Source organism: Octopus bimaculoides, chromosome 1 (assembly GCF_001194135.2).
Source record: "Octopus bimaculoides isolate UCB-OBI-ISO-001 chromosome 1, ASM119413v2, whole genome shotgun sequence".
NCBI classification, from domain to species: domain Eukaryota; kingdom Metazoa; phylum Mollusca; class Cephalopoda; order Octopoda; family Octopodidae; genus Octopus; species Octopus bimaculoides.
In genome coordinates, this window is record NC_068981.1 from 198,374,620 (window position 1) to 198,399,797 (window position 25,178).

The following is a 25,178-nucleotide window of genomic DNA, read 5'->3' on the forward strand; positions in this document are numbered from 1 at the left end:
ACGGATGAAAGCAAAGCAACAGTTAAGGAGTGGCATATTTTACCACGACAGACACGTACACAGCATCGAATACCACGATGTGAGTGAAAGCTGCTCTCACTGTATTGTCCGGTGTCTGGTAATCCCTTCGATACCGACATCAAACCAAAAAAAGAATCCTGACCACAGAGTGTGGGTAATTATGTCAAATGTCACTGGCAATGTGTATTCAGCTGATTGCAACTGTTAAAGCAAGTCACTGAGCATGCGTACATGTCATACGGGAGAGTTCCAATCAGGGGTGGATAACACCTTATAGGAAAGCCCTATATAACTTGTCTGGTCCTCCCCATCCATTCATTATGTCCTAGTCTTCTCAGTGACTACCAAATCAGGAGCTGGGAACTCTTTCAAAGCTTTACAAATGTCAGCTATAGTGATTTATTCCTGACTAAGTATTTCTCCTGTAGTTGCTAAGAAAACAGAATCAGTTGGACTACACCCAGGCGCAGAGTCAAACTCCATTTAATCCTGATTGATTTTCATCCAAATCTTTTCACTTACAACCCATTCTGCATTCTGATCCAACAGTTTGTTATCCCAGTAATTATCCCCTCTCTCTCTCTCTCTCTCTCTCTCTCTCTCTCTCTCTAATGGATCTCCATTGCCTTTGAAGAGGATGCTGCTAATTCTAAATACATTAGAACTGGTTTGGTTTTAGACCAGCATCGATGACGCTTCACTGCACCCATTCTAGACAGCATCCAAAAGCAAGACCATCTGACTGATTGATATCAAGTCAGCCAGTTGCCACACATCTCTGGGGCGCATAGATAGGCTGTCTCTGCTGTATCCCCTACTGGTCTTGTACCTGTAGGGGACACAGGAACCTCTGACTCATTCATTTCTCTTCTCCCTAATTGTGCTCTTTCCTCATCTACTGGGCCCTGCACCAACCAATAAACTCAGGCGCTTGCTCTCACTATCAACTCTCTGGGATTACTATGTTGTGCACGTTTTCCTGACAACCGTCAACATAACCATGAAGGCTGGTGAGGGTTAGAGCTACCCCCGCCCCACCCCGCTGTTCTGCACCAAACTAATCCAATCAAAGATGCAAGATATGCATGTGCAGCAGATGTTTGGCTTCATTGAGGGTTCACAGCTCCAGGACAACAGACGTGATTAGAGAGTCTCTGAAAAGGACCGCAAGATGAGCCGACTGGACGGAGGCCTAGGGGTAGACCAATAACGAAAGGGTCGAATAATATCCATAGCCTCAGTTGATCACACTTTGGAAATCCAGAAAAAACTTAATGATATTTGCTTCTGATGGGACCCTATGAAGGAGGTGCCTAAGGACTCTACCCCAATGACCCTTCCAGTAACGGTCAGCAGAGAAGACAGATGACTGGAAACAATAAGAGATTTGACAAAGTACACAAGCCCATGCTGTTGGCAAGATTTCAACATAAAAGTCTTCAGACAAGTTTCTCAAGTAATCATGTAGGAGTTCTTTAACCCTTTAGTGTTCGCATTATTCTGCCAAAATTGATGCTTTTTTATCCACATTGTTTTGAACTAATCATGCATTATCTTGTAGCTATGAAATTTTGATGAGGTAGCTGCTACTTTTTAAAACAATATTGTAGGGTTGGTGTGAGAGACCAGACCTGGCCAGTTCTAACATAAAACAGGCAGAATACTTTTGGCCGGATATGGCCGGTTTAAATGTTAAAGGGTTAAAACAAAAAATAAAACATTGTAAAAAAAAAAAAAAGACTGTTATTTTACCATAAGTCCCATCATGTTTCTGAGTAACTCTGGTTTCTCAGGAAATTCCTACAAAAAAATATTTTCAATATTAACACATGTAGAAAGCATTAGTAGTTTTCAAACTCAGATAATTTCACAAATAATTTTGATAATTAGTTCATATATAAATTAATTAATCACTACGCATATAAACTAAAATCTTCACTATTTGAAAATTTGACATGTGTTAATGAACATTAAACCAATTTTCAATGGTAAAAAGTCATGAAAATAAATTTAAAGCTTATCAAATAAAAATATGGAACAGTTCTTTTGAGAGATTTAAAGGAGTTGTTGAAGTGGAACCTACCTTGAGACACTGAATAAATAATTCCATGCCGTCTCCATCCATGAATTTTTCACAGTTTGAAGGAGTCTCATCTGCACAGAAAGAAATATATTTAATTGACTTCATTGAACAGTCTCAGAGCAACGCCCACTGTTATCATCACAAATGTTCATCATATGGAACTCGTCAAGCCGAGTGAGACCATAGTCGTGGCTGATGCTGGTATCACATAACTGGCACCCGTGCCAGTGGCACGTAAAAAGCACCTTTCGGGCATTGGGCCTCACGGAGGCAAAGTGGCTGAGTTCCTTTCAAGGGTTGGGCCTCATGGAGGCAATGACCGAGACCTTTGGCATTATGTCGTGCTTGAGAAGAAGACCCATGAAGCTGAGCACAATCGCAGTCAAGGCAGATATCAGTGTCACACAAATGGCACACGTGCCAGCAGCACGTAGAAACATCCATTACACTCTCGGAGTGGTTGGCATTAGGAAGGGCTTCCAGCATATAGAAAACCATACCGAAGTCAGACTGGAGTCTGGTGCAGCCTTCCAGCATGCCAGCCCTGGTCAAACTGTCCGACCCATGCCAGCATGGACAATGGACGTTAAATGATGATGATGATGATGATATGCATCATACACCCCTCAATACGACTCCCCTCTCCCAGTTGAAGGGGGTTTGTCTTGCAAGGTACTTAGTGACACTGGCAGTACTGGTATCATGTACAAAATGCCAGTGCTGGTGCCAGTGCAATTTGTCAAGTGGTTGGCATTAGGAAGGGCATCCAGCTGCAGAAACCATGTCAAAACAGATAATGGAACTAGGTGCAGCTCTCCAGCCATGCCAGTTTCCATCAAACCGTCCAACCCATATCAGCAGGGAAAATAAATGTTAAATGATGATGATGATATTTCATTGTACATATTGCTATCACAGTGTTATGTTAATTACGTGAGATACTTTCAAAGTAACTGTAATTAACTTCATTCATCTTGTAAATCTATCAGACATACAGGTAGTTCACCTGTAATCTATGCCAAGACTCATTAGTGTCACAGAAATCCACATTTACGACAGCACAATACCAATGACCCCTTATTACAGACCATTTCTGACAAAGAACAGGAAACTTCTTTAGAATAACATGTCCTGTCAATTCCTAACATATCAGACAGAACACATTAACAGTTAGTTAGAACATAAATGGTTTCAAATATTGGCACAAGGCCAGCAATTTCGGTAGAGAGAGTAAGTCGATTACATTGACCCGAGTATGCGACTGGTATTTATTTTATCAAATCTGAAAGGTTGAAAGAGAAGAACATAAAGATGGATGCAATACTGCTAAGCATTTCACCCGGTGCAGCAACAATTCTGTCAGTTTGCTGTCTTATGTTAGTTAGAACATATCAACAGGTTACACACAGATGCTGATTAGATGTGGTTTGAGGGGAAGGGTAGTTCTTGTCACTCTTTTCCGCTACGTAATCACCGTCATGGGTGTGTGCCTCTTGACCCTCCACGGCCACTGCTGCTCCTAACACCTCAAGCCATCCGCTCGTGAGTGCCCTCACCTCTGCTGTCGTAGTCATCCACTGCCTCACGTCCCAACAGCAACCGTGCTCACTACTGGCCATCGTACACAGCGCTGGCAGCAGGAAAATATGAAATTGGTGATGAGGAGGAGGAGGAACCACCGCCACATTTCCACTTTCTCCACTGATGTGTTGGGTGGGTTGTCATGGTCTTGATCAATTGCCAGTGGAAGATATTGATCTGAAAGGACCAACGGTTTCTACACATTGAGTTGGATTCTGTTAGTGGATGTCCTTCCTAACGTCAACCAGTCTACAGAGTGGACTGGGTGCTTTTTCTCTCATGACACCAACACAGGAGACGTTTAGGATGAAGGGTCTTCATTGATGCAAGACTAAACGGACCTCAGCCCTACACTTCTTTCTTCGTTTCGCCAACCAACTTTAGAAGAGTGAACAATAGATGGGGGTGATGGGGCCTTGTAGACAGTAAATGGAGATTTACAGAGAGTAGCAATGATACCATGGCCAGACGTGTTTCTCGTTGAAGACTGGAAACAAACAACCTCTCCTGTAAGCTGGTGATGCTCGTTTACAACCACCAGATAATGTTAAGACAAAGTTACACACACGCAATACATAGATGGTGGACTTGTATCAGTTTCTGTCTACCAACTCAAGTGACAAGCTTTGGTTGGCCCAGGGTTATAATAGAAAACACTTGTCCAAAGTGTCACAGGCTAGGACTGAACCTGACTACACATGGTTGAGAAGCATGCTTCAAAACCACACAGCCATGTCTGCACCTGAATAACTATTGACAGACCAAATGTATGTGTGTGTGTGTAAAATCTATATTTAGGGAGTGGAACAGGTAAAAATCCAGGCTGCATGTACCCTAGCTAGCTGATCCTTTGATGTAATAATTATTGAATGAGGTGTACTCAGTCAGCAGCTACCAGGCTAAGGAGACCTTAATTATGTGGTTACATTGTCATTTGGGAATTCCAAGTTAATACCCCATGGATGTAATTTGAAATTCTTCCAGATGAAGGAATCCTTGGCTTGTTGAGTATCCAGCAGAAGGCTCATTGTTAATTAATTACTACATCAGAGGATCAGCAAGCTAGGAATCATATGTGGCCTCGATTTTACCCATTCCACTCCCGAAATTCACATTCATAGCAACTCTAGTTGCTAAAAGTGAGTTATACAGAAATTTCCAGCTTATTGAATTTCTTTGTAACTTCAATATGGGGAAGAGTAACCAGCGATGCCAATAAATTGTTATTGTTTCTGAAGGTACATGATCCACTTTTTGTTTTCTCTACCTGCCATGGACTGCTTGAAGCTTACAAACTTCCTACACTTGGATCCTTGTACCTTACCCTTGTATAACGATGAAACATGACAAAGTAGTGAAGTAATATTTTTCGGAGGATGAGGTGGTGAAGCATGATTTTTGGAGATGCTGAGTTTCACAAAGGTGATGACAAGTGACTGAGATCTTTGGCGATGTGCTCTGCTTAAAAGGACCCAACAAGCCAAGTGCACCCATGCGGGTGGCACATAAGAAAATCAACCTTGAATGTTGGGCCTCATGGAGGCAGGGTGGCTGAGTTCCTTTTGAGCGTTGGGCCTGAGGGAGGCAATGACCAAGACCTTTGGCATTATGTTATGTTTCAGAAGACCCATCACACTGAGCAAAATCACAGTCATGGCAGATACCAGTGTCACACAAATGGCACCCATGCTAGTGGCATGTAAAAGCACCCATTACACTCTTGGAGTGGTTGGTGTTAGGAAGGGCATCCAACTGTAGAAAACATGCCAAATCAGACTGGGGGCTGGTGAAGGCCTTCAAGCTTACCAGTCCTGGTCAAACTGTCTAACCCATGCCAGCATGGACAATGGACGTTAAATGATGATGATGATGTTTGTGTGTGTGTATACAGGGACCAAATAATAATTGGCAGACCTGTTATAAATATAGGAGACAATATTTGATAGAAATGATGTAAATCAAGGGCCACAAGTGTGGTAGACAAAACAATTGATGAGATGAAGATGGGGAAAGCAAGTGGTTTATCAGGGACAGTGAGATGCACGAAATGACTGATGAGGCAGGTTACGTGAACACCATCTGAACAGTTAATCAAGTAATAATTAATGGAAGGTGTTAGATCTATTAATTGGTGGAGTAGTTTTATGGGAAACTGCTACAGAGGCAAAGGTGATGCAGTAGAAAAAGAGAATTAGGAAGGTATGAAACTACTGGACAGGGTGTGAAGGTCATGGAAAGAGCCATAACATAGGGATAGAGTTAACTTTGATGAAATGATGATGATGGCGGGGATATCAGACAGTAATAATGGTAGCAGAGAAATTCTTTATAGAATTATTTTGTATTTTCATGAATTGGCTTAAAAAAAAAAATCTTTTCATTTCTTAACTCATTATAGTTCAGTTAAATAAAAGTTCACTTTATAACTGAGGAATTTAAGACTGGCTGCCCCTGGGAGCCCCTCCATGCTGATCACCTTGTACTGGCTGAATCACTACCAAAACTCATCATTGTTAAACGTCTGCACCCTCATGCTGGCATGGTGGGGGTTGACAAAAACCGGCCAGGCAGAAGCCTACACCAGACTTCTGTGACTGTTTTGGCACCAACCACTCAGTACAGTGGACTTAGTAGTTTTTACGTGGCACAAGCACAGAACTAGGGAAGAAATTTCTGTTGTAGAAGCAAGGCCTGGAATCAAATGGCCTTATAGTTAATTTAGCAAAGACCAAAGTATTGATAAGTAGGAAAGCAGACACAGATCCCTTCAGGGAGATGGCCCTGCTTGATATGTAGAAAAGGTGTCGGGAGAAACTTCATGCAAGTTATGGATATGTAAGAGGTGCAGCAGTATCACTGAGTGACTAACAGAGACAGCAGTCTTTACATGTGGCAGATGTGCAGCTACATTAAACATCAGGAATTTTTTAAAAAATAGCCTCCCTCAAATGTCAGGGGAGATCCTTAGAAGTAGTAGAGAGTTTCTGTTACTTAGGTGACCAAGTTAGCAGAGGTGGAGGTTGTTCTGAAAGCATAACTGCTGGAATAAGAACAGGCTGGGCAGAGCTCAGAGAGTTACTACCTCTGTTGTTAAAGAAGAGCCTTTCCCTCAGAGTGAAAGGCAGATTGTATGATGCCAGTGTATGAACAGCTATGCTACATGGCAATGAGACATGGGCTGTGACTACTGAGGACATGTGAAGGTTTGAAAGAAATGAAGCCAGTGTGCTCTGCTGGATGGGTAATGTCAGTGTGTATATACAAGAGTATATATGTACGTATACATGGCAGATTTGAGAGAAGAACTCGGTATATGAGACATCAAATGTAGTGTGCAAGAGAGGAGACTGCACTGGTATGGTCATGTGATGCGTATAAATGAAGACAGCTGGATCAAGAGGTGCCAATTGTAGAGGGAGCATGTGGAAGGGGTAGATCCAGGAAGACGTGAGACAAAGTGGCAAGAAAGGATCATCAGATGTTGGGCCTCACAGAGGGGATAACAGGGAACCAAGACTGAAAGAAGCTCGTTTTGTGTGTGAATGTCTGTCTGTTCCCGAATACCACTTGGTGTGCTTACGTTCCCATAACTTAGCAGTTCGGCAAAAGAGATCAACAGGATAAGTACCAGGCTTCAAATAATAAGTACTCATTCATTCAACCAAAAATTCTTCAAGGCAGCATGGCCACAGTCTAATGACAGAAACAAGTAAAAGGTAGAAAGAAAAGACTGGAATGTATAATATTTGAAAAGTTCTCAGTTGTCAAGGAATTAAGGAATGGAAGAGAAATGGTAAATAAGGAATTTGGAAGATACCTAAACGAACCTCAGCACTATTCTTTACTTCTTTGAGTCATTGGGGACTGTGGCTATGCTGGAGCATTGCTTTGAGGGGCCTTTTTTTTTGTTTTAAAGTCTAACACTGATTCTATCTAATTTTGTTGGGACTCACAGAGGGGATGACAGGGGACCGAGACCCCTGTCGGTTTGCAGGGCCTGAAAAGACACATCACACTAAGTAAAAGTGTGGTTGCCCCTGCATCCCTCTCCAGCAGAGCATCCCTAATCTTGTGGGCTTGTAAGCGCTATAAAGTGGTTGGTGTTAGGAAGCGCATCCAACCGTAGAAACCATGACAAAACAGACATGGAGCCTGAACAGCCCTTCAGCTGGTCAGCTCCCGTTCAACTGTCCCATCCATGCCAGCATGGAAAACGGATGTTGGATGATGATGATGATGATGATGATGTTAAAAGAAGCCATCCGCAGTCCACCTACCAGTCACATTCCACATGGTACTCCAGGAAACCTCCAAAGTCTCATCACAAACTTTACTCTCAAGTTTCCGCCGAACAATGGAGAGCATGGTCTGAAAACAAGAAAGAAACTCGTTAGAATTGATGAAGAAATTAGCCAGATTCTGAGGGGAGCACTGGTGCTTAATTTTGGTAATTAGGGTTCGTTTTAGATAAAATCTAGTCTATGTAAATAGTAAACGAATTACTTTTGTAATTAAGTAGGAGAGGAAGCTGGTATGTCTAATGACTGTCGTAGTTGTGTGTCAAGTGTGCAGCGCTGGATAAAGATGAGGTAGTGGAAAGGGAACCAATTAGGGAGACGTCGCAATAACAGGGATTGACCCCTTGTCGAGAGGGATTGAGAAAATCTTAGTAAAGTTAATTTAGGATAAGATAAGGCATTAGGCTATATTTTGGGATCAGAACAGTTTGTGCAACACACACACACACACACACACACACAAATAGTCAAAAGGTTTGATGAAAAGAAGTCTTTCCAAGTGGCGAATTATAGTGAAAAATATAAAAAAGAGAAATTTTATGTTGGGCAAAATATATATTTTTTTTTATGAAATGTAATATTTACAATAGTTGATTGGTTTCACTGGAGCTAATCAAGAAGTTATTGATAGTGATACAATTTCAGGCTATCATAAGCAATTTTCATCCCATGTCAGTAGGAGGAAGGATATTTTTTGTTTGTGTGTGTGTGTGTGTGTGTGTGTGTGTGTGTGTGTGTGAGCACCATAATTCTGGTGGAGCAACTGCAAGGGAAATTCTTAGCCAAGAGTACAGCATTCTTGGTATTTGTTGATATGAAGAAAGTCATTGACAAAGTCTCTAAGCTCTGTAACTTGGTAAGTGTTAAGAAACTGGATCTAGATGAATGGCTTGGAAGGACTGGTCAAACCATAAGCAACAGTGCAGATAATAAACAGGTAAAGATTGGCATTGAGTTTGCTGAAGAATTGTTTTATGTAGAGACCCAGTCGTACACAAAAGCTCTATTCTCAGTTTCCTTCTTTTTAATATGGTTTTTAAATAATCAGAACTGGTTTAGTTTGGAAATTTTTATCTGCTGATGTTCAGGTTTGATAATTAGCATAATTAGTTGAAGAGCTTCAGAAAAAAAGTTCCTTACCTGAAAAGAATTGAATTGAGGTCAACATAAGAGAGCACAAGATTTGAAGGAGATAGGAACTCAACACTGGGCACTTCCAGGGAGCAGCAAGTGCAAAAGGAAGTGTAGTTAGCATTGCTAATATGGAAGGGAGGGATGATAATAATAATAATAATAATAATAATCATCATAATAATAATGAAATTATTGTGTATAGTGCTCAGGTGCACCACAACTCATCAAAGGTGCAATGTACAGTAGATAGAATTATGTCCAAAAGTCAGGAAAGTGAACAGTGTATGAGTCATGATATACAGGTGTGCATGCGTATGGAGGGGGTGGGGATATCAGGTGTAGTGTTGGCAAATTTCAGGAAGCATGGAGGCTTTAAAGGATGCAATGTCTCGGCAACTGACAACCGATGCAGGTAGTTTGTTCCATGCTTCAGCAACTCTGAGTGTGAAAAAGTGTTTCCTAAAGTCATGGGGGTTGTGCTGTTTATTGACTTTGTAGGCATTCCCACATGTTAGAAACACATGGAGCTCAAAAAGGTGCTCAAGGTGGTTGTTGGTGCAATGGTTGATAATTTTGTGGGTGTTTGCCAAATCAGTTGCCAGACGTTGGAGCTTCAATGTATCTACGTCCAGGAAGCAAGGCATTCAGAGTGTGGTAGATGTTTGATGGAGGGGGTTTGCTTGGTTGCACGTCTCTGAACAGTTTCCAGGAATTCAATGTTTTGAACAAGATAGGGGTTCCAGACTGGTGGTGCAAATTCTAAGTTCCAAATGGAAGTAGTTGAGAGACTTATTGTTACGATTAGCAAGAAAGGGTTTTACTATTTATACAAAAGAAAGATTGTATGAAGAATGTGGCTGTGTAGTGTCGGAAGAGTTATGGCAGCTGTAGAGACACAAAAAGGTGGGCATTATATACTTTGTTGTTGGTCAATTTATATGGAAGTGGTGGTATGAGGGAGTGTGGTGTGCTAATGAGAGGAGTCTTTAAGGACCATGGTCCTTACAAGGGAAAAAGACACAGTATTTCCATAATGTGTTTCGTAACAGACCCAACTATTTTATCAAAGAAAACAGACAACAACAACAAATAAGGACAATGAGGAACCTACACAAATGACCCCTAACTCTCCGACCATTCTCTTCTCAGTGCCATCAACTTGGCAAGCCAGACAATTCAGCAGAGATATACCAATACGTTGCACTAAATGGTCTTGGTTTTCTGGAGTTACAGCACCAAGGAGAATTTTGACAAGACGTTTGTAACAGTAAAGCTGGAAAAAAAAAATTACTTGTGGTTAATTTGATAATTTAATAAGTTATAGCTGCAGAAAAAATATTTTTTCACTAAAAAAAAAATACCCTTAGTTAACAAATAATATATTTAAAAGTTTAATTGAAATATATAATTTAAACTGTATAAGCTTAGAAAACCTAGAGTTGTTATATATAAAGTCCCAATTATATTAAATAGAAAAACTACCTTTATTAACAAAGTGTTAATTAGTAGTAATATTTTACAAGATTATTGGAGTGGAAACATGTTGAAATACATTATTGTATTTTGGGACAGTCATTTACCAAGAAGAAACACATACACCAGTTCTATTTCACTTCTTCTTATTATTATTATTAGGTAATTATGTAACTAATTAGTCGCCTGTTTGTGCATATGTGTGTGTGTGTGTGCATGCAAACCTGTGTACATGTGTGTGCCTGTATATATGTGTGCACCCATGTGTGTGTGTGTGTGCATGCAAACCTGTGTACATGTGTGTGCCTGTATATATGTGTGCACCCATGTGTGTGTGTGTGTGTGTGTGTGTGTGTGTGCACATATGTAAGAGGTGGTATCAAAAAGTTCCTGGACTAATTCTGTAGCGTACCAACAGATGGCAGCACATGGTTGCATGTGCAGTGAGAGCCAGCAGTGACCTTCATGAAGCAGTGCACCAGGTGAAATTGCTGTGTTTACTTCACAAGTTGTGAAATTTGTGTTTTTGTGATCACATGTGAATTGTAGTTTGCTATTTTGTCATGGACAGGAGCAAAGGGCCAAAGTGAGATTTTGTGTTAAACTGTGGAAGTCTGCTTCGGCATGCTTACGGCAATGAGACAGTGAGCGCTTAAAAAGTGGAAGAATGTCCCAGGAAGACATGTCACGAGCATCACCCCCAGAAATGCAGAAAAAATTCCTCAGCTTGCGCATGAGGATCGTCGGAAGACAATCACTGACATTGCTGATGCTGTTGGTCTGTTGTGTGGGTCCATACAGGTAATCCTGACATCTGACTTCAACATGCAGCATGTCTCTGTCAAGTTTGTCCCCGCTGCTAACCACTGAGCAGAAAGAACATTGCTTTGAAGTTCATCAAGTTCTCCATCAGCATGCTGCTGTTAACTTATCCTTTCTGTCAAGGACCATCACTGGTGAGGAGAGATGGCTTTAAGGGTACGACCCTGAGACAAAGCAGCAGTTGTCACAATGGAAGAGCCTTTCATCTCCATGACCAAAGAAGGCACAACAATGCCGCAGCTCAATCAAGAGCACGCTCATCGTTTCTTTCGACATGTTTTGTGCATCGAGAATTCGTTTTTCAGAGCCAGACCATCGAGAGTCCTACTGTGACACTTTGAGGCATTCAAAGGAGGTTATTCGGTGAAAGCGACCGGATCAGTGGAGCACAAACTGACTGGATTCTTCACAATGACAATGCACCCAGTCTCTCCTTATTCATGAGTATCTCATGACACCACTTCCACACCCACCCTAGTCACCAGATTTAGCACCTGTGGACATCCATCCCTTCCTCAAGATCAAAGGTCACCAATTTAATACCGTTGTCGCGATCCAGAGTGAATCGCAGAAGGTCCTCGATTCGCTTACGTAAAACGACTTCCAGGCCGGATTCCAAAAGTGGCAGGAATGCTGGGACTGGTGTGTTGCTGTGCAAGGTGACTATTTTGAAGGAGATGATGTTAAAAGTTAGGTAAATAAGTTATTTTCTATCAAACATAACTAGTCATACGTGTGTCCACCTATGTATGTGTGTGTGTGTGTGTGTGTGTGTGTGTGTGTGTGTGCACGCGCATGTACCAACATGTATAAGCCTTCATGTCACTCTTTTTTCTTTCTTCTTGGCAAACCATATTTTTACTTAACGATTCAACTTTCCTTCTGTAGTTACTACTACTACTACTACTGCTACTGCTGCTGCTGCTGCTGCTACTACTTTATAGTCAATTTCTGATACAGCAGAATTCTCTCAGAATTTCTTTCACTAAAATAATCTAATGTCTTGATACATTTAATAAATTTAGATTTGAAAGGTTTTAAAACCCTCTACAAATCCTCATCATCGTCATTTAACGTCCGCTTTCCATGCTGGCATGGGTTGGACAGTTTGACTGAGAGCTGGAAAGCCAGGAGGCTACACCAGACCCCAATCTGATCTGGCAATGTTACTACAGCTGGATGCCCTTCCTAACACTTACCACACTGAGAGTGTAGTGGGTGCTTTTAATGTGCCACCAGCACGAGAGCCAGTCAAGCGGCACTGGCATCAACCATGCTTGAATGGTGCTTTTTGCATGCCACCAGCACAGGAGCCAGCCAGGCAGCACTGGCAATGGCCACGCTCGAGTGGTGTTTTTTACGTGCCACCGGCACAGGAGCCAGTCGGGCAACACTGGCAATGATCATGCTCAAATGGCGCTTTTTACATGCCACTGGCACGGGAGGCAGTCAGGCAGTCAATCACAATTCAGATTGCCAGACAGAATAATAACCACCACACAGACAATTACAGTGGAATGTTTAAAAAAAAATTGTTAGGAATTGAAGCTCAGTGCAAAGTGTTGCAGCTTGTTGGATCCTGTCAAACTGTCCGACCGATGCCACCACAGCAAGCAGACATTAAATGACGACGATTATAGCGAAAATTAAAATAGAGAAAGGCGTTAGAACTTACCACTTCGTGAGGAATATCAAAGTGGCAGAGGGTAAGAAAACCATTCCTCAGCATCTAAAGAAATAAAAAAAACAGATTCCAAATAAAACAGGGACACATTTCTGAAAGGGAACTTCATTTCTGTTGGGTAGATTCCAGATAATAAAATATTTGGAGTGAAATGATTGATACGAAAGCTAATCAGCTGAAATAATGAGTTGGCGGAGGGGGGGGGGGAATAGATTGAAATAAAAAATTCTAGAGAAAGTAGGCACAGGTGTGGTAAGAGTTTTTCTTGCCAGTCACATGGTTCCAGGTTCAGTCCCACTGTGTGGTACCTTGGGCAAGTGTCTTCTACTATAGCCCAGGGATACAGGAGGAATTCAAGGGAGATTACTCAAGTGAATCAATGGCATGGATTTAAATAATTCAGATGTGTGGTGATGTACTGATTGGCGGAGGTAAATAATTCTTAAGGAATTAAAATCTGCCTTTTAGTTAGAAAAATTAAGCAAAACTCTCGTGTTGTCTGTTGATGACTTTCATAGACAAAGAGGTGGGGAATAATTTCAAGAAATTAAAAACTAGTTTCAAAGATGACTGAATTTTCATGCTTAAAATTCTTCATGATTCCTTCTATTTGTAGAAATCTAGATCAACTGATCAATGCACAAAAAGCTGTGCTGAATAGCTATGATGCATTGATGAAGTGTAATAAAACAGAAACCTGTCTCTAATTGACCGCCCTTAACAAAGATCAAATTTTGTCCCTTAACATGAAATTTCAATATCAACAAAATCAACTCCTAATTTCTGGAAGTTATCTCCAATTTTCTTTAGAGACCCACTAACGTAATAATTACCACAAGGTTTTGTTTCCCTTTACCAACTAAGAGGTAAACTTCAATTCCTCCACAATTCTCCACAAATACCATTCTTTTCTACTCTAGGCATAAGACCCGAAATTTGGGGGGAGTGGGGGGGGGGGGGGGGGCAGTCAATTAGATTGACCCCAGTATGCAACTGGTACTTAATTTATTGACCATAGAAGGATGAAAGGCAAAGCTGACCTCCGCAGAATTTGAACTCAGAACATAAAGACAGACGAAATACAGCTCAGCATTTCGCCTGGTGTGCTAACGTCTCTGCCAGCTCACCACCTTTCTACAAATATCATTGAAACCATCGCCATCTTGTTGGATTAAATAAACCCGTCGTCATTAGAAGTTTATTAACAGAGTCATTAAATCAATTTATTTCCAATGGCTACTATCACACTTTTACATACTTGATACCATGTTTCATACTCGTTTCAATACTAACAAATGCAATGCAACGTTCTTCAGTTCCAGCTAGCATCAAATTTAAACTATTGATACAGTTCATTATGTACATTTGACGGATATTTGTCCTCATCTTGTTTGTTGTTAACCCAATGTTTTGGCTGATATACCTTCCATTCTTCATCAAGTGTCTCGGGGAAATTTCGAACCTGGGTTAGGAATGCAAACCCAGGCTTGAAATTTCCCCAGGACACTTGAAGAAGGCTGAAGAGTACATCAGCCAAAACGTTGTGTTAACAACAAACAAGATGAGGACAAATATCCATCAAATCTAAATAATGTACATAATTCCTCATCGCTTAAATATAGAACTGGATTGATACAGTTGCGATGTGATTATTATCCTGAATATGCTTGATACATTTTCGAACTGGGCAAACAAGCTACTCGTGTTTTGTCACAGAGAATATATCTCGCATGTTGACAAATGGTGTATATACACTTAGATCAGCTCACAGTGCCACCTACCTAGACTGTGAGATGCTAGCATTTCAGAGTAGTTATCTCCTCTTCAGTCACAGACACTCGGCAGATGGCACTGCAAGCTGAATTAAGAGATTACCCTCCTAATGCTTTTCCAGTCACCATACAGTGACTGGCAGCACTATACAGCGTCTCACAGTAAGTAAATTACAGAGGGGGAGTGTTAAGCAGTGATAAATGAAATTGCAATGTTATTATCAGCCTGAATATGCTTGGTGCATGTTCAAACTGGGGAAACAAGCTATTCACAGAGAATATAGCTCGATTGTTGACAAATGGTGTGTATACATCTAGATCAGTTCACAGTGAGATGCTAGCATTTTGGAGTAGTTATCTCCTCTTGGCTCACAGACACCAGGCAGACGATGCTATGAGCTGATTGAAGAAATTGACTCTTTTATGCTGCTCCAGTCACCATACAGTGACTCAGCTTGTAGCGTCGACTGCCTTGTGTCTTTGACTGAAGACGAGATAACTACTTCAAAATGCTAGTATCTCACAATCTAGGTAGGTGGCGCTGTGAACTGATCTAGATGTATACACACCATTTCAACAAGTGAGACATATTCTCTGTGACAGAACGCAGTGAGTAGCTTGTTTCCCCAGTTCGAATGTGCCTCAAGCATATTCAGACTAATAAAAACATTTCAATTTCACTGATCCCTGCTCAGCGTTCCCCCTCCATTATTTGTACAGTGTCTACACTTACCAGCAAGTTCTAACGTATCCTTTCCCATATAAAATATGGTATCAGGTGTATCCATCACAAATTCAACCTTTACTTTATATGCAGTCATCAAAACTTACTTTAAGCATAAACACATGCAAAGACAGCTGAGGTCACTAGATTACAATCAGCAACATTTACAAAAACAATATACTCACAGTTTGTTCGTCATCTCTGTTTTCCATGGCATCAAGTAAGATATCAATTGCTTTCCTAAAGATACAAACAAAACATTAACCGTTCAGCATCCAGATTGTCCTGGGAAACGTGATGCTTGTTTATTCACATTGTTTTCAATTAATCATGCAGTGTCTCATAGCTTTGAGATTTCAATGATGTGATTGTTTATTTTTAGAATGACATTATAGGATAGGTGTAAGAGACCAGATCTGAACACAAAACAGGTAGATGTGGAGGCGGGGGCTAGTTTAAATGCAAAAGAGTTAAGCATGTTAGTCATGAAAATAAATATGGCAGCTTATTTATAATGCTGATGTTGTGGCCAATGCTGGCGTCGCGTAACTAGCACCTGTGCCAGTGACACATAAAAAGCACCTCTTGAGCATTGGGCCTCACGGAGGCAATGTGGTGAATGCCGGTGTCATGTAACTAGCACCTGCGCAGGTGGAATGTAAAAAGAACCTTTCAAGTGTTGGGCCTCATGAAGGCAATGACAAATGACTGAGACCCTTGGCAATATATCATGCTGGAGTAGAAGAGCCATCAAGCTAAGTGGATTCGTAGTCGTGGTAGATACTGGTGTCACACAACTGGCACATAAAAGCACCCATTGGAGTGGTTGGCATCAGGAAGGGCATCCAGCTGTAGAAACAATGCCAAATCAGACTTGTTTCTGTGCAACTCCTCAGCTTGCCAGCCCTGGTCAAACTGTCCAACCCATGCCAGCGCAGACAACAGATGCTAAATGATGATCATGATGATGTACACAGAGTGTGACGGGTGGTAGAATCAAGATGCTGTAAGTTTTGGGTTCAAACCCTACCTTGCTTGACTTTCATTTGTTTAGTCTTTTTTTTACATACTAACATGGCTGGAAGAGGAATTGATTCAGAGCCAGGATTTTACAGGGGGACGTACATTCCATAAGTCTTTGAAACTGCTCAGTGACCATTTTTAAAGTCAATAATCAGCAATGCTTTGCTCACATGAGGATTGGCAAAATATCGACCTTAACACATACATCCGTGTGTGTGTGTGTGTGTGTGTGTGTGTGTGTGTGTGAGTGAGAGAGAGAGAGAGAGAGAGAGAGAGAGAGAGAGAGAGAGAGAGAGCGAGAGAGAGAGAGAGCGAGAGAGAGAGAGAGCGAGAGAGAGAGAGGGAGTGTGCACTTGGTTGTTAAATCAAGAAGTTCACTGCCCAATCATGTGGTTTCGGGTTTGGTCCTGCCTCACAGCAGTTTTGGGCAAATGCTGTTTTCTATAGTTCCAAGTCAACCAAAGCCTTATATGATGGAAACTGAAAGAAGCCCATTGTACATGCGTATGCATCTCCACATTGCACAATGAGTGCCACTGTCATACCAGCGATGTCCTTCTTTCCCAATCTTCCATGAAAACATGTCTGGCCACGAGGAAATGTTATCTTACTTGGAAACAGGTGAAGGTTAACAACAGGAAAGGCATCCAGCTATAGAAAATTTGCCTCAACAATTTTTAATTTTTGGGAACCATCAAGCTACATACAACAAAAAATTCAGTGAGTATGTATGGATCTACCGGAGCATGGTTCTCAGTGCCTCTTTCTATCCATCACAGTCCTCCAGGTTATAACAGCAAACCAGTTGATTGTGTCTTTATCTCCTCTGCCGTAACTCCCTTATTCTTATAAGCGAATCTGTGAAACAGCTGGTGAAACATTTCACGGCCCCTTTCTGCTCTACCAATTTGCTTTCTTTCTAGGAACACCCCTTTTTCACATCTTATCCTTCATTCTTAACTTTATTCCCTCCGCTCATATTTTCCATCGCCCACCATTTCTGTGCTGTCAGCCATCCCCTGCCAACCCCATTTCTGCCACTTCCTAGTGACACCCATTCCTTATTCTTAACACCATCTACCATCAACCAGCCCAGCCCATCTTTGTTTGCCACCCATTCACCACTATCTTCCTCTCAGCTCTTGTCTCCCATTTACTCTGTTATTTTCTGGTGTTCTTCAATGTTTCTCTTCTGCCCATCATCACTTCCTCTCCCCTCAGCCACTTCTGGTGTCATCCATCCCTCATTCACCTCATACCCTATCTCTTACCATCTCTCACTACTCCCTGCCACACTTTGCAACCTCCACCCACCTTAATATTTATTTCGTGTCACCACACCCTCTTCTAATCTCCTCATTGTACCCTGAGGGTATGCTCTAACACTTTTATCTCTCCAGTTCTACCACAAATATTCTCACCTCCCCTTATATAATGTGGGGTAACCAGGTACCTCCTTGATTAACACATATTTGTTTCTGTCCTTTCTATCACACATAAAGCCACAGCCCCATCTCTATTATAATCCCAGTACGTCAAGGGGCCTCCTCAGTCCTGTATATTAAATGGTGACTTCACTAGTGCTGGGGGCCACAAAAAAATAGCACCCAGTCCACACTCTGTAAAGCGGTTGGCATTAGGAAGGGCATCCAGCTGCAGATGCCAAGTTAAAACTAAGAAACTGGCTTAAGACATGATCTTTCAGCTTATCAGATCCTGTCATACAATCCAGTTGTTGCCAGCATGGAAAGAGGATGTGAAACGATGATGATGATGATGATAAGGAGGAGGAGGATAATGGTAGCTGTGATGGCAATGTTGGTGTGTGTTTGTGTGTGTGTGTGTGTGTGTGTGTGTGTCAAAAACAAAAAAAAAAACCAACAAAAGACAGGATCGTTGCAATTGTAGTAATGACAAAACTTACTTCCTTAATTTCCTTGGAGCATGAGCCATTTGTTCTCCTTTCACAATATAAAACAAAGAGGCACTGGAATGGTAAAAGGAACTTCGCTCTAGAAATATGTTTAGAATTTACATGTTTCGTAAAACCAAAGCTAAAGATTAATTATAACATTTAATAGTTAAACCATGTTTTTAATACTAGCATTGTTTTGGTCTGGAAGGTTGTTATTGGAGACGCTACTCTATTCTTATTATCGACATATTATACAATTACTATGTACTACACTATTACTATAGTATCAATGAACACATACTATTATTATATTATTACTAAAAACTATAGGCATACTATGCTATTACTTCACTATTACAACAGACGTACTATACTATTACTAATAATATACTATGGTACAACAATACTACTAATAAAGACATCTTATGTTATTAAGATACTATTACTATATAGGCGCAGGAGTGGCTGTGTGGTAAGTAGCTTGCTTCCCAACCACATGGTTCCGGGTTCATTCCCACTGCATGGCACCTTGGGCAAATATCTACTATAGCCTCAGGCTGACCAAAGCCTTGTGAGTGGATTTGGTAGATGGAAACTGAAAGAAGCCCATCGTATATATATATATACATGTGTGTGTGTGTGCGTGTGTGTGTGTATGACTGTGTGTCTGCCACCCCATCCACCCCAACAATGCTTGACCACCAATGCTGGTGTGTTTACGTCCCTGTAAGTTAGTGGTTCGGCAAAAGAGACCAATAGAATAAGTACTAGGCTTCCAAAGAATAAGTCCTGGGGTCGATTTGCTCGACTAAAGGCGGTGCTCCAGCATGGCCACAGTCAAATGACTGAAACAAGTAAAAGAGTAAAAGAACAGTCAAGCTATACTATTTCCATAAAGACACTGTATTCCTATCAAAAACAGACTGTTTCTACAAATAATTATTCTTCACTCGAAATAGTTTTTCCAGGTTTTTCTTTTCTTTCCTTTTCTTTTTTTTTTTTCAAGTTTTTAAACAAACAAACAAAACACGAAGGAATGTAAAAAATGGAAAACATAGAAATTGTAATGTTTTTACCTCCCTGAAATCTGAACATGCCAATCTTTTGGGTGTTGCTTCATGCACGACAGTATAGCCTAGAAAACAAAGAAACAACGTTGAGAATGAGCAACATGAAAATATTACACAGAATATCATCATCATCATCAACATCACCACCATCACCGTCATCACTGTCGTCATCATCATCAAACATATCTTTTCCTGCTTAATCTTTGGAACTTGTAACCAAAAGAGCTGTTATCTTTGCACCAACTTACTTTTCAATCAATATCACATGTTCTTATAACCAGAATCTTCTCCTTTGCATGTGATATCTATTCCTATTCATACGCAGAGGAGTCGCACCCCCACCCCCTCCATGCGTCTATATCCATTCAACACACAGAGTACATCCAAGAAATCAAAAGCATCTGATTTCTGCAGAGATTCCAGGTGTTGTTGGTTTTGTTGATGAACCTATTTGGTGTGCAGTAATCCCTCCACAATCATGGCTGTTATGTTTCAAAACCTCCCACAGAAATAAATAAAATCTTAAAAAAATATAAATACTTATTGGCTGCAGAAACCCAGATAAGCTGAGGAGTTTGTGATATAAATTTCCATATAAGGATAGGCGCAGGAGTGGCTGTGTGGTAAGTAGCGTGTTTACCAACCACATGGTTCTGGGTTCAGTCCCACTGCGTGGCATCTTGGGCAAGTGTCTTCTACTATAGCCTCGGGCCGACCAAAGCCTTGTGAGTGGATTTGGTAGGCGGAAACTGAAAAGAAGCCCATCATATATATGTATATATATGTGTGTGTGTGTGTGTGTGTGTGTTTGTCCCCCAACATCGCTTGACAACCGATGGTTGTGTGTTTACGTCCCCGTAACTTAGCGGTTCAGCAAAAGAGACTGATAGAATAAGTACTAGGCTTCCAAAGAATAAGTCCTGGGGTCGATTTGCTCGACTAAAGATGGTGCTCCAGCATGGCCACAGTCAAAAGACTGAAACAAGTAAAAGAGTAAAAGAGAGATATATTAGCCAGAAAAAATCTGTGATGTACTAAATGCATGAGAGGTGAACCATGATATGGTTCACCTCTCACGCCATACTTTGGCTCACAGTCATTCCAACCATCTTCAATGAAGACTCAGAAGAGCACCAAGAAAAGTGCCGAGTCAGATTTAGATCCATTTACAAACTAAGTTCAAATTATCCAGGAGTTTTGTATCACTTCAAGGTTTCTAGAAAACATAGAATTAAATAATTAAACAGTTTAATTGAATACAACAAGATTGATAATATATCCTGCTATCATGAGCTCCTTCATTACCAATGTTCTTGTTAATCAAGATAATATTATTTACTTTAATCAAAAAGTCCTGTAAATTATAAAGTGCAGGTGTGGTTGTGTGGTATGAAGCTTGCTTCCCAACTACATGGTTCCAGGTTCAGTCCCACTGCCTAGCACCTTTAGCAAGTGTCTTCTACTATAGCCTCTGGCCAAGGAAAACCTTGTGAGTGGATTTAGTAGGCAGAAACTGAAAGAAGCCCATCATATATATATATATGGAGTTTCTGCCTCACTAACAGGAATTACACCACAGTTATTTTGTGATCTTTGCTACCTTGGTTTCTATTAACCCATTTATTCTATCCGAATTATTATTTGTTAGGATAAAATAAATATATAATTAAATATATATATATATATATATATATATATATATATATATATATATATATATATATATATATATACATGAAAATATAAATATTATTAACATAACAATATTATTATCCAGCAGAAATAGAGAACCATATAGGTAGAATAATAAATATATAAAGCAGTCGTACATGAAGTATGATCACTGCCCGTAAATATTCAGTGGAACTACATATCATTAAAAGCTTACCTGCTGCTATTTCTAGCAATGACCATACTTCTTCTACCACAGCTTTATATATTTATAAACACACACACATGTGTGTGTCTTTGTGTCAGTGTTTGTTGCCCATTACCATTTGACAACCGGTGTTGGTATGTTTATGTCCTCACAGCTTAGCAATTACACAAAGGACAGAATAAGTAGCAGACTTTAAAAAAATAAATCCTTGGGTTGATTTGGTTGACTCAAAATCATTCGCAGTAATGCCCCAGCATGGCCATAATCCAGATTCGGTTTCACTTCTTGCATGTGGCCTGCTTCTTTTAGGGGCTGATTTCTGCTGATCTTTCATAAATATTTTAATACAAAGCAGGTTACTTACAATTTGACCACTAATCCTCATTTCTTCTCTAAATCTATTGCTAATCCTTAATCCTTATTTCAAGAAGGATAGTACAAGGTTAGATCAAGCTACAGGCTACAAATAATCTCCACTTATATTGAGTTTCGTGAGTCAATTTATGAGTATGGATATACAGAAGTCAAGATTCTCTTTCATCGTCTTCGAGTCAATAGATTAAGGGACAGACATGCAGTGAAGGCAGCGAAGAGAGTTTCAAATTATTAGAATAAGGGCAACATGGCCCTTATCCTCCTCATTGTCTAATGTCTGCCTTCCAAGCTAGCATGGATGGGACGATTTCATGGGAACTGGTTAGGCTGAAACCTGCACCAGACTTCTGTGATTGTTTTGTCAGGATTTTCACAGATGGATGTCCTTTCCTAACACCAACCACCCAGCAGAGTGGACTTAGTGCTTTTTACATGGCACAAGCACAGGCAAGGTCAGTTCTGGCAAGTTTTTTTACAGCTGGATGCCCTTCCAAACACCAACCACTTTGCAGTGTGGACTGGGTGCGTTTAAGTGGCACCTGCACTGACAGGATCACTTTTGTGCTCTGCATCCATATTTAGATTTTAATTATTCACATCATTTGGTAGAATTGGTAGAACACTGGTATAAAATAACATGGTTACCTCCCTTTATGATCTGGACAAACTGACATGATTACCTCCCTTCCTCTTAGGTAAAACTGGTACAAGATTAGTGAAAAGCACAAAGTTGGCTGCTACTACACTAAACTGACTTTACCCATTGCCTTCCCATAAAAATCTCAATAAAAATCTGTTGTAGTTGATACAATACTGAAGGTCACATAATTGACTAAACACTTCAGGTGGTATTCTAGCAGGGTTACAGTCCAAAGAATAAAACTGCTCAAAGATTTCCCAGTAAATAAAATGTAATCTTGTGCAGAATCTTCTCTTTTTGTGGTAAAACTGTTAATGGTAAAAAGGAAATCTTTTACTCATCTCCTTTCGTTATTCATTCCACATTTTAATCGTCCCATCATTGCTAGGGTGAATATCTAATGCTTTACAAGGTATTAGTGTATCTCAGGTAACATAGTTGTGGTCTTGTCTCGATAGATAACAGAGCAATGCCATTAGTAGGATGGTGAGATGGGGTTCTATGCGAAGAGAAGTAAAGGTAAGTTAGGAGGAATGCACAGGGAGAAGGAAGTAATACTTGAGAAGTTAGCAATTAGTGATGGGGAAAACAAGAGGTGAGAATGAAAGATAACAGAATTATGGAAAATGTAGAAAAAATTATGGAAAATGTAGAAAAATGACAGAATGAAAAATTAAAAATCTAAAGATGATGAGAAGTTGAGGTAATGAGAAAGGTTTTCATAGATTACATGAACAGTGAAGAGGCCATTGGAAAGCCTCGTTTGAAAATCCCAGAAAGTCTTGTGTTTTCAAATTGTTCAAAAGTTTGAAAGGTCTAACGATTTTTTGAGCGATAGATAGATAGAAGTCACACCCTCAGATACTACCTCACCCACAACAACGTACAGAACACATGTTGTCTGAACCAATGCCCCATCAAAGCCAAACAGCTAACGTGATAATATGAAATGACTAGTACTCGTGGGGGAAAATATAATGGATTGACTAAACAACAACTTCACGTCAGAGCGAAAGAACATCTTCACAAGGCCACAATCCCCAACTCCTTATTCCAACACTGCGATGGGCAGTTCTCCACCCGGATACTGGCCGGGAGAGCGAATGTAGTCAACCTACAAATAAAGGAGGCACAATTCATCAGGAACAGGGTACCCAGCCTCAACTGCCAGAATGAACTTGGTGGCTGGAATTTCATTTACTGCCTTCAGAACCTCTAACCAATGCCAGCAGTAATAGCAATCATGGAATGTCTGATGAAGGGTTATAGATCCAAAAGTGCTCACTTAACCCATTAACCCAAGAACTAGCAACAAGGATATACACAGACCACACACCACCATTAGGTTCCGTCTATGTATTTGTCTCTCTACCTATCTATCCATCTGTCTCTCTGTCTGCTTGTCTATCCATCCATCCATCTATCCTTCTATTTGTCAATCTCTCAAAAAAACTGTTAAACCTTTTGAACTTTTGAACAACTGAAAAATTGAAAAAAGAAAAAAAGAGACGTTCTGGGATTTTCAAATGAGGATTTCCAAGGGCCTCCTCACTGTTCACTGTTTGTGTAATCTATTAAAATCTATTAAAAACCTTTCACAGTACCTCAGCTGATCATCTTTTCATTTTCTCATTTAAAAAATTTTTTCATCAGCTCATTTTTCTTCATTTTTCAATTCTGTCATCTTTTATTCTTAATTCTCAGTCCCCCCCCCCCCCTCGCTAATTGCTAACTCCTCAAGTAACACCTCCTTCTACCTGTTCATTCCTCATAACTTAGCTCAACTTCTCTTAGCACAGCATCCCCCACCACCACCACCATCCTAGTAACTGCATTACCTGTAAGTGTAAGATCTTTAGAATTGAATAAGCTGACTAGCGTTGGCTCCAGCCAATCAGACACAAATGTTGATAGAGTTCCAGCCAATCAGACACTAACATTGGCTCCATTACAGCCAATCAGACACAGACAAAATATTGCTTAGATATTTTAGTAAAAGAAACTTATTTAGTTGTTGAGTGAGTGTTGTGGGGTGGGGTTTAGTTGTTCTTCGCTTTTAGACATCAACACAATATCTGACACCACTGTTTTAAAAGAAGGCAGAGACCATTGTTTTAACTGCAATATTTTAGATAACTGCAATACAAAAGAATTTTTATTAATATTTTAGGGTCTGCTTTTTTTTATTGTATTATTAACAAGGATGTCCAGAGTAGGATGCTTCTACACAGAGTAGACCATCATCAACATCATCATCATCATTTAGCATCCGTTTTCCATTCTGGCATGGTTTGACATGAACTGGTAAGCTGGAGAGATGCACCAGGCTCCAGTCTGTTTTGGTTTAGTTTCTACAGTTGGGTCCCCTTCCTAATGTCAACCACTCTACAGAGTGTACTGGGTGCCTTTTGCATGTTACCAGCACAGGTGCCCTTTTCGTGTCACTGGCACAGGTGCCTTTTACATGTCACTAGCACAGTGCAGGTGACCCGCCTTTTACGGGTCACCTGCACTGGGTCTACCTCTACCACAAGTTTCCTCCACAGTTAGAGATTGGCACTTCTTTACACTGGTGTCCTCATCTCTATGCTTCATATGACCATACCAATGCATTCGTCTCTCTTACCCACCATATCTGATGCCTCTTGTGTCCAACTTCTCTCTCGGGATGCTTACACTCAGTC

At 40.5% G+C, this 25,178-nt stretch overlaps 1 protein-coding gene across 1 annotated transcript in view; it reads right to left on the reverse strand.

Annotated features, from left to right (window-relative positions):
* LOC106882412 (protein zer-1 homolog) overlaps nt 1–25,178 on the reverse strand; it is a 64,446-nt gene that overhangs the window by 11,155 nt on the left and 28,113 nt on the right. The window contains exons 6-13 of the mRNA XM_052973916.1: nt 19,607–19,665; nt 18,540–18,602; nt 15,778–15,832; nt 13,088–13,141; nt 10,229–10,390; nt 7,963–8,053; nt 2,105–2,175; nt 1,774–1,821 (exon numbers count right to left, since the gene is read on the reverse strand). Coding sequence (XP_052829876.1) covers nt 1,774–1,821; nt 2,105–2,175; nt 7,963–8,053; nt 10,229–10,390; nt 13,088–13,141; nt 15,778–15,832; nt 18,540–18,602; nt 19,607–19,665 — 603 coding nt within the window. The remainder of the gene's footprint in view (nt 1–1,773; nt 1,822–2,104; nt 2,176–7,962; nt 8,054–10,228; nt 10,391–13,087; nt 13,142–15,777; nt 15,833–18,539; nt 18,603–19,606; nt 19,666–25,178) is intronic.